This window comes from Vigna radiata, chromosome 11 (assembly GCF_000741045.1).
Source record: "Vigna radiata var. radiata cultivar VC1973A chromosome 11, Vradiata_ver6, whole genome shotgun sequence".
In the NCBI taxonomy this organism is placed as follows: Eukaryota; Viridiplantae; Streptophyta; class Magnoliopsida; order Fabales; family Fabaceae; genus Vigna; species Vigna radiata.
In genome coordinates this window covers 16,479,079-16,490,056 of record NC_028361.1, presented here as the reverse complement: position 1 = coordinate 16,490,056, position 10,978 = coordinate 16,479,079, and the positions used below count along the sequence as shown (strand labels likewise).

The 10,978-nt window shown below is 28.2% G+C and overlaps 1 protein-coding gene across 5 annotated transcripts; it reads right to left on the bottom strand.

The window, feature by feature from the left end:
* Nucleotides 1-3,003: 3,003 nt before the first annotated feature.
* LOC106776390 (myb family transcription factor EFM) lies at nt 3,004-5,946 on the bottom strand. 5 transcript variants are annotated; one of them, XM_014663835.2, is made up of 6 exons: nt 5,470-5,945; nt 4,923-5,152; nt 4,503-4,833; nt 4,068-4,144; nt 3,784-3,987; nt 3,004-3,690 (listed from the first exon to the last, which is right to left on the bottom strand). In XM_014663835.2, exons 1-6 carry the CDS (start codon nt 5,684-5,686, stop codon nt 3,607-3,609), a joined length of 1,143 nt encoding a protein of 380 aa, XP_014519321.1. In that variant the 5' UTR covers nt 5,687-5,945; the 3' UTR covers nt 3,004-3,606. The 5 variants fall into 5 exon arrangements, 3 of the variants coding, with proteins under 3 accessions (XP_014519321.1, XP_014519323.1, XP_014519322.1); XM_014663837.2 differs by having other exon boundaries at nt 3,807-3,987; nt 5,470-5,943; XM_014663836.2 differs by having other exon boundaries at nt 4,068-4,141; nt 5,470-5,938.
* Nucleotides 5,947-10,978: the final 5,032 nt, after the last annotated feature.

The following is a 10,978-nucleotide window of genomic DNA, read 5'->3' as shown; positions in this document are numbered from 1 at the left end:
GTTTATATATTATAAATTTATCCATAAACATTTCAATATATCTTATCTATAACTGCATTGAGATTCCCATCCAATTTTAAGATCAAATTTTATGAAAAATAATTATTAATGATTTAAGAGTTTGTAGTCAATTCTTTTAAGTGTAAATTAATCATTAATTATAATAATATGATGGAAATAAGAAACCTGCTACGATAGATAAGTATGAATTGGGTGGTATGAGAATCTTTCAAGAAATGACTTCTTCTAGAGTGGACCTACCTTATTTTTTTATACCTACACACATTTGTTTTATTTATTGGTCACGCGATTTCGTTATTTAAAGATAATGATATTTAGATAATATGTTTTTTATAATATTTGAATATTATGTATCATTCTGTGATTGATCCATAGTGATGTTTATAATTATTATTATTGATTGTGGAGTAATTTTGGACCAACTACAGAATGACACGTAAATGATGTTTAAATATTGTCAAAAAAATATATTGTCTAAGTATTATTATCCTTATTTAAATGTTAATGTAATAATTTTAGTCTCCACACATCAATTATGTTATAATACATCAATTATATCATAATAATGATATTATGACACATTTTCATATCCGTTTCACATATAATATACAGATAAAATAGTTATAAAAATATAATTTTTTGTATTTTTTTTAAAAAGTAAAAATTGAAAAAGGTTAATATCAAATTAATATATAAAAATTATGTGTGTCAAATAATATTTTTTATTGTGTTATGATTAAGCATTTGGTAGATTTTTTTAGCCTTCTCAAAAAGTATAAATTATGTTAACAAGAATTGCATGCCAATAATTTTTTGACCTCTTTGAAAAACTTCATTGTCTACAATGGTTTGAGAAGAAAACAAAAACTTAAAAACTTCCTATATATAGTATGGTTTCTGTTAATAATAATAATAATAATAATAGATATTTAAAAAGATATTTTTTACCGAAAATGTAAGTACATAATATTTTCTAAATAATCATCTTAAAGGGTTGTAATTAATCTTAGAATTGATGATTATAGAAGTATTATATTGTATATAAGTTTGGAGGTATCCATGGCTCTACAAGATTCTTCTCTATTATTTTCTCTGAAAGAGACAGTTTTGTCATGCACCTTCAACAAGATAAACATTCAAATTTGAAACCAAGTGCATATATTTTCTAAGAAATCAGAAAAAAAAAGTAGTTTTGTTACATCATCATCACATGTAAAGAGAATCCAATAATGTTATTTAGGTGTAAAATAAATATGCATGAGTTATTCTTTATTAAAAAAATAATGTTATTAACAGCTTGTGAGTAAAAAATAATATTTTATCTTAAGAATTATAATAATACTTGAAGTACTAATTGATTTAAATGATAGTTTAATTTAAGTAATTTACCATTAACAAAGAAAAATGTTTCTAATGACTTACATACAACTAAACTATCATACCACAATGATCATCTAATGCTTTAAATATTATTGTGAAAATTGATAATAAAAATAACTTTTAATAATTATTAAAGTGGGTACGCAAAAACACACGTAATATCATATTTTTAATTATAAAAGGATACAAACAAAAGAATTAAAATTGTTATGATAGATTCAAAGATTGGAATAAGTTGGTGTCTGATGAGTGAAGTTTGGTTGAAAATTTGCTTCATAATTATGAGTTGAGATATTCTAAGGGATGACTTTGGTGGCGGTTTCTTACAACCGTCTTCGTAACTTTTTTTTTCTATTTTGGTGGTATTCTAACCTAAATTTGACCCACTTTTAATGAATAAAAATAATAAATTTAACAATTTATTTTAACAATTAATTAAGATAATACAAAGAGTAATGCTTATTATATATTTTGCAACCTCTCTTAATATGTGTATGATAGATATATGCTTCATTTAGTTTTAATATGACACAAACATCAATAAATTTCTTCCTTTTACTAAAACTTTTAACTTTTAACTTTTAATATGGCATTGAATTAAACCAATTAAATTCATTAATGCAAATTGAAGATAAAACAAAATGCACAAAGAGCATGAGAACATTATTCTCTCATGTGACTTCTATTTCTTGTGATAACTTATTAGATTTTATACTCCAAATATAAATAGATAGATTTTTCTCCAATAAATTTCTCTTAATTTTAATTATAAGACTTATGAATATGCCATTAAATTAAACATAGAGAGCAATCCTCACACTTGATGATGAAAGAGTATCTTAGAGGCACATACAATATAATTTCATCCAACATTAATTGAGGGACATATTTTGCTAACTCAATCAAATATAAACTCATAACATTCCTATAGACAGATTCAGATACGGAAAACTATTCGAAACTCAGAAAAATTACAGAAAAACGCCATTGAACAGCTTGAAAAAGCCTATTTTGAGATCAAACGAGAAATAGATCTGTTTCGGATGAATGACTATTCTGAAATCAAACGAGAAAAATTAAATTTAATTAATTCAATTTATACGACTTTGAAACAATTAAAAAATTACAAAAACGAAGTCATTGAGTTTGAATAACAAAGAGTTATTAATCAAGTTCGACAACGGATTTTACAACAAGCTTGTTAACAATTTTTTAACAACTTTTTGACAATAGGACCAATCACAAACCATTACATATACGTGGTAAAAAATTATCAAAAAAAATTTTTAAAAAAACTTTTTCCTAAACATAATAAGTCTTTTGGGAGAAAAGTTACTTAAAAAAAATACAATATCAATAGACATAAATCCAATCAATTGGCACCATTTTCAATTGAAAATATGATAAATTTACTAGCTTCTTCCAACTTTCTCACATGAGACTTAAAATTACATTTAAATTCTCAACAAGGCATAATCATACACCATCACCATTCCATATTTTTCAATTCTGTTTCACAAAACTGCAAAAGATAGCAATCATTTCTTTTAAAATGAGTTGAATCAAACACTAAATGTCAGTGGTTCACAAATTCCATATGTAGACTTTAACAATATTTCTTTTCCTTTTATCAAAATCATATTTTAACAAGTTTTCTGACAGTCTTGTGGACTTTGTATACAAAATTGTATCAAGCTTTTTTTTTTTTTTTTCTTTATCTCTCACTCCCTAGCTATTATGAAATATTTACAATTCACCCTGATGACAAATTTCATAACCTACCTTGCCTCCAACACTGATAGAGCATCAATCAAGGTATTCCAAATTAAAAGCTGAACAATCCTTCACCACTATTATTACAATACACAAAATAGAGAACAAAACTGGGAGTTACATCATAAACTTATTTTGACTCTGCTACAATCAGTACCGTTTTCAGACATGGATAATCTAAGCTTATTAAGTCAACCATGAAATCATGAAACTCCAAAATCCACCTATAACTGCAGAAATCCCTTCAAAGACGTGCCGGAGTTTTCTCCTTCAGCTCTATAATAATGATTTCGTGGCAAAAGAAGAAATGAATGATCATTGTGATATTGGAAAAATCAACTGCTCCTGCTTCTTAATGTGAAAAAGCTTATTCTTTCCTCAGAGTATCATATCAAAACTCATGGATGGAAGGAAAACTGGTCCTTCAAAATTTCAAAAGCCTCTCTCCGAAGATCCATCCTCTTTTATGTAATCATGTGTTGTTCTTGAGTAGATGTGAAACTCCTCTAATTTTATCTGCAAAATTCACGGTGAGAAAACATCTACACATCACCTTTTCCATGTTTTTGTTTTGAATGTGACATTCCAGAGTTATAAGTCCGATTTTACATCATCATCTATCATGTTGTCACCTTCTGTTGTGGATGTCGTTTCCCCAGATTGTGTAGCGAATTGGAGAGGCCCTTGAGGAGAACAAGAACTTGTACCCTTCATTGATTCTTTGTGCATCCACAAACCTCCAAGATCTGCACCAGAGATACTAGAATTTGCAGCTGTAGCAGCTGGAACTCTCCTTGTATGAAGTCTGTATTTCTGCAATAACAAACTACTAAGCGTCAATCTCAAATCAAACATTAGGAGGCACAGTGAGAAATGGAACAACACGAACGCACTTGTAAATGACTCTTTACTTCGTCGTTGGTCAGGCCATCAACCCTCATGAGTTCCCTAATTTGCTTTGGTGTAGCTGCTACAATGAAATAACAATAAGATTAGACAATTATGAACTAAGATTTCACATGATTATGACTTTCCAAACTTAAATCTGTTTGTAAAGAATTTTCACTGTGACCATATAACATATACATGCAATGCAATATGTACAGTTTCCTATGTCTCTTGGCTGATCCAAACTGAAAAAGAAGAAGTGATGATTTTCATATCCTCACAATTCAAGCATCAAATACCTAATTCATCCATTTAATAAACCAACCACAGTTTCCATGATTCAAAATGCTAACTGCTATTCTAAGAAGCAAAATAGTTGAGTTGTATTACTAGTTAGGTGCCTGGATGAGATTGAAGTTATGTTAGTTTTAATCTCCTACCTTGAGAGCCTCCAAGCTCCTCTAATGCCTTAACAAAGCGGTGATGCAACTCCGGCGACCAGCACCTCCTTTGTTTCCGGCCACTTTGCGGCAGCAGCATGGGCGAAGTGGCGGAGGAAACCACCCTGCAAGAGCTGATTCTGGAACCACGTCCCTCCCTTGTGTTTTTGACTGCAGTTGCAGGTGTCTTAAGAGAAAGTCCATCCATAACACATTCTTCCTCTGTTGCAAGGTAAGTGGACAAAGGCATAACAAATCCCCTCTCTACATTTCTATTACTATGATGTCGGAAATAGTCCTTTTCCACAGATTTTCTTTCTTCTCCTTTACTCTGCCATGGCCAAATAACAGAAAACAAACAAAATTAAATTCATCAACTTTACAGAATCCACACACATATAACAATCTCTGTAATACTACCTTCTTTTGTTTCTGTTCCAATCTACATGCCTTGCTCCTATTACAAGCTTCATCTTCTGTGTTCCAAAGCTGGAAAGAACTCACCCAATCATTCTTGTCCCTGCATTCCTCTTCCTTCTCACTATCCTCCTTCTCCTCATACTCTCTCTTCAGAGGAATGAACTCCTCCAAAACAGGCTCAGACTTTAAAGCTCTGCATTTCGCTAGCTCCTCCTTCAAAGCTGAAATAGCTGCAACCATAAAAGCAAGAACAGTACTAATATTAGTCCATTGAAAGTTGAAGAGAAAATAGAAACAACCCATCTGCCAAAAACCATCAAAACATAATTTTTATCAACGTAAAAGAAAAGTTTCAGCGAGTTAGTCATGTTCCGAATACTCACAGCATCGCCACAGGTACAATAGTTCATTCAAAAAACACTTAATGATTTCTCACTAACAGAGCCGGTCATCGAAAACAGAACTGAGTGTTATCTTTACGAACTAATCGAAACCAACATTGGTTAGACGTCCAAAAAGTGGTTTTTATTTCAAGAAAAAAACGAACCATCGTTTAAGAGGAACATGCAGAGAGGAAGTTCGCGTTTGAACGCTTGGATCTTCACCAATTCAAGTTCCAATCTGGTGAGAAATTCCTGGAGCAAGGACATCCTGTTGCAGGCATTTGGGATGGAGGAAAGATGGGAGAGAAAATCAGTGACGATATTGTTAACAAAAGAGGGTCTGAAATCTAAGCTTGGTTCTTCTTGAGGAACGGGAATCATGATGATGAAGATGATGACGGTGTCTCAGTGCAACTTCTTTTTGTTCTTTCTCTCTTGTTTTGTGAGTTGCAGTGGCTACGAGATTATTCTTCTGTTTTTGTCATTCGATTTTGCAGTAAAAAAAGTGGGAAAGGAATGAAAGAAGAAGAAGAAGAAAGAGAGAGAGAAGTGAAATAGTGAAGAGATGAAAGAAGAATTAAAAAACAGAGAATTTATAGTTGCAGAATTGGTGGGATTGGACTTTGGAATTGGAATATTTGAAGAGAATTTGATTGTGATTTGCGAATCAGATAAGTCTGAAAGACGAATTTCAAATCAAATAATAATAATACATCAGTGAAAAAAAATTAAAATATGATTATATAATAAATAATAATGTTTTATGGTTATATAATTATTATTAAGATTATGATGTGACGATGAAATATCTTAGTGATTAGGAAAGTTAAAATTAATAACAGTGGAATCTGCAGTAGTTAAATAAGAATAATATATATATATATATATATATATATATATATATAAATATAAAAGGTTTTTTTTCTTTAAAGTCAAATTTTGTTTATTATTATTAGTGAATAATTCCTACTAATATTATATTTTTTTTCGAATTTTAATTTTAAAAGTATTGTTCCTAGAAATATTGGATTCAATTTGACTTTTTTTTAAGTAACAGTCGGCGTTTAAATATTGTTAAAGAAAATAATTAGCGCGGAAAAATATACTGAAAATAACGAACTAAGATATTAATTATTGAAAAAATCAACGAAAATTCAGTTTTATTAAATATATAATTGAAAAATAAAAGAAAAAACTTATACTTTTTGTGTAAGTTATATTAATTATGCAAGTATTTCTATTTTTCCCCATATTATAAGCATTTAATAGAAGATATATTGTGTAATTTAGTAAAATTATAATATTAATGTAACTTTTTTTTTTTTTTATAAAAAAAATCGCCTCTGCTTAGCTGTGGCTCAAATGAAGTATTTCACTCTTAAACTTGATTAAATGATTAATAAAAATACTTAAGGGTCTTCATCATAATATTATGTTATACATTTTTTAAATTTACATTAATCAATAATATATCTACTTTTGTTAACCTATTGATGTATAATCTAAACCAATATCATAATCTGTTTAACACAGGATATGAATGGATGTAACAAAACCTTTTAAACTAAAAACTAAGGGATAAAACAAGTTTTATGGTATGAGTTCTTAATTACTTCTTTATAAGCTTCGTAATATAGATTATATATACTTTTTTAATATTTTTTTCTCTCACTCTTTTGTTTGTTGTTTTTCGCGTAAAATCAAGAATTCTTCAACTAGAATCCGTTCTACTGGGACAGAATTTAGAAAACATTGTTCAATATAATAAAAAAACTATGTAGATTAGTCACTCTTACTTTAAATATATAATAATAAGTTATTGTGTTTCTAACAAAAGAGATATGAGCATAGTTTAAATTCTGTAAAATATATAATAAGTCATTATATTTATAATAGAAGTAATATGAATTAAGTTTAAAATATAAATAAGGAATAACAAAATAACAAAAAATAAAAGATCAAGATAAAATATCTACTTAAGATATCTAATAATTTAATATATATATATATATATATATATATATATATATATATATATATATATATATATGACATTTCTCTTCAAGTTGGAACATACAAATTATATCAAACTTGTTACAGATATAATCAATTCTTAACTACATGAAAGCTCAGTGAAAATATTTGCTAACGAATCACTTGAACTAACAAACGTAGTTTTGATGTCTCCAGATACAATCTTCCGTTAAATGAAATGACAATCAATTACAATATGTTGGTCCTTTCATGAAAGACATGATTATACTAATATGAAAAGTAGTATAATTATCACATATAAGTGCAGATCTAGGAGAATGACCATATAACACATAACACCTATCAATCTTGTGGCCTAGTGTGCCACAATGGTCACACTTGTGAAGTCTTTCTCTAGGCTTTCGAGAGTGATGATCATCACATTGAGATGTCAACATAGAGGAATCATAAACCTAAATGGGTGTATCATTGATCAATTTACTAGGCACACACAAACGAGTGAAACAAGTAGAAGTCAAAGTGGGTACAATATGTGAACCCAAAATCTGATCATAGATATGAGAACATTTACCAACAAGACTATGTAATGTCAATTTCATGAAGAACTTTAATCCTTACTCTATTTCTTGGACAGGAGTAGAGGTGTGAAACAATTAATCATTAAATTCATGAAAAAGAACACGAATTTTACCCATAGAGTTTTGATGTCGAAGAGCAACAACATTGAAAAGATCATGATAAGTACGATAAATACGTTGAGTATCATTAGTGTATAATAATTTTATGTGTTCCTAGATTTCAAAGCATATTTTGTTCATAAGAAATACTATTAAGAAGGAATCATAAGTTCCAACTAGATGAACTTATGCTCACAATACATTGTTGGAAATTAATCTCACTCAGTAACAAAATGATATAATGGTGGATGACAATTTATTAGTTTAGCATAGATGCTTTGAATAATCTAACATCTACTATAGCAGTTGAAGTTTGCTCTTATGAGTAGATGATTTTATATTAAATTGATTATTTGATATAATGATCGAAATCACACTTATACTAATCAGATGATTAAATATTCAAATAATCAAATGATACCATAAAGCTTCATTTGATGACTATAAGTGTTTGACCAGAGCATTGCTAGGTCAAGTTTTTCAATTTACTAAATTGTTGTGAACTCTTATATCGAGTTGCAACATTCGAATTATTTATAGATGATTTAATGTTAATTATGAAAATATTTTTTTTAATTAATTATTACTTAAATCAAAATGCTTTTGATAAATGATATTTTATCTTTATATATAGAAATATTTTATATATTCTTAGACATGACAAATATCATTTTGATCTTGAAAAATATATTTGATAATGTTGCTAACAAGATATTGGATAAGTTTCCTTCAGTAGAAATTTTATGATGGTTGAAGAGGAGATAAAATCAACAAGTTTTTAAATCAAGCTCTAATTGACTTGAAGAAGGAAGAAAACATTAAAGTGTTAATCAAAATATTTGAAACTTCAACAGAAGATTATTTTGAAGAGATTAGAAAGACTTTCTTTATGAAGAGTTATAAGACATTTATAATATTATTCACACTATGAAGTTTACTCTTGTGAGCTTACTTGTATTCTCTTTCTTTGAGAGTGTTTTCTAATTTTTTTTCTATAAGGTTCAATATGCTTGGAATGGTTTTGTTTAACATATTTCCCCTTAGGTTTGTGAGATTGATGTTTCTCATTTAATTCGTGATCTTATGTTTCTCATTTAATTATTATGGATGATTTTGACGTTCTTAATTAGAAGTTGAATGATTATGAATTTTTTTACTAAATTTATATGTTTTTATTGCAAAAATAATTATAAGAATTTCTCTTTTAAAAAAATTAATTGGAATATTTTTCAAAGTATATTTTTCTCCATTTCTTAAAACTATGAAAAGAAAACAACCATGCAGCATATTTGTCAATTATGATTTTAGTATATGATATTATAGTCAATTTTAAAACATTGTTTTGAACCATGTTGGCCTATTATCAAATCATATAGTAAATAATATATTACATTATAATCTAATAAACTTTTAGAGCATAATTAATACGATTTAAAAAAAGAAAAACAATTAGAATTGAAGTATTAAATTAATAAAAATTAGCACGTGAAAATGACGATAAACAACTCTAGATAGCATTGCATTATGCAATTTGAAAAATTGACACAATCAAATTGAAACGATGGTTAATTTTTTATTCAGATAATTAATGTGATTTTTATTTAATTATGTTACATTATCATGCGTGGTAATCTTTTTTGATGGGATTCTTATATGATTTAAGTAATAAATGTGAGTTGGATAAGTTTGAAATAATTGTATACATAAATTAAGGTTGGCATTTCTTTCAAGATTTACCAACGCCTATTAAAAAGTATAGAAAAGGAGGAAAGAGTCAAATAATGATAAATTACGTTATTCTCATATTCTAATATTCAAAGTCTAAGGCACTTTAATAAGTCAGGAATCAACTGCTATTTAAAGCAAAGAAAACTGTGTAGGTTTGCTGAGATTTCAAGACTAATAATTCTATTATACTATATTCTCGTCCTCTTTTCTCTATAATTCTTTAATTCTTTTTATACTTACATTAATTGTTATATGGTTTATTAATATATTGTTGTCTCTGTTTTTATTTTGATTTTCTTATTGGAATTATAGATGTGTGTATTTAATCAATTTTAGTCATATATATATAGATTAAATCATCTGTCCCAATTTAATAAATTCAGGTTTGTTTATTAGTGAAATGCAAATGTTATTTGTATTTTATTATGAAGTAAAAAATATATATTTGTTTCGTGATATTTATTTTATTACTTTTTCAATAATTTTTTTTTAACTCTGAAAAACTCATCTAACGCAGACAGCTGATTATTTTCCTTTTAAGAGATAGGTGGCTTGCAGTTGGTGAGTCTGAATGGGGAATGTGATATCGCGAATTCACGGCGTCATTTCAGACAACCTGCTATCCATTATTTTTGCATTGCAAATTCACTTTCCTTGCTTTTTGATAGAACTGTAAAAGGATTCTGTAACAACTTTGTTTCGTTTATTTAAGGTTAAAATCCTTTTAGTTGTTTTTATTTATGTAAGTTTTCTTTTTTAATTTGATTTCTGTATTTTTAAAATTTTTAATTGAGTCTTTGAAAATACTAATTTGAATTAATTTTACTTTTATCATTAAATTTAGTTAACGAAGTTAAGTTTTTGCTGAGGTGAGAGGTTGTTATATTAATTTTTTAAAACGTGACATGCTAAGAGTGATTAATTTAATAACGTGGTCTCTTATATGGAAATTGCGTAATTAAAAAATTAAAAGAAGGGTTTCTAAAATCTGAACAAAAACATGGACATCTTTCATTGCATTATTGGAAGTGGTGGAGTTGACTTGGCCACCGCCACCCATGCCGGAGAGGGCATTGAACATGTCGGGACAGCAAAAGCATACCATCCCAATAAGAACGATCTGAATGATTGATGAATTGTACCTGAAATAAGATTTGTGTTCCTTGTGTCACTATTTCTCAGCTCGTTTCAGCTTTTTGTCTGACTGAGTCGATTTCAACTTATAATAGGTTCTGTTCTGTCCTTCATTCTCACTTTTGAAAATGGTAATGGG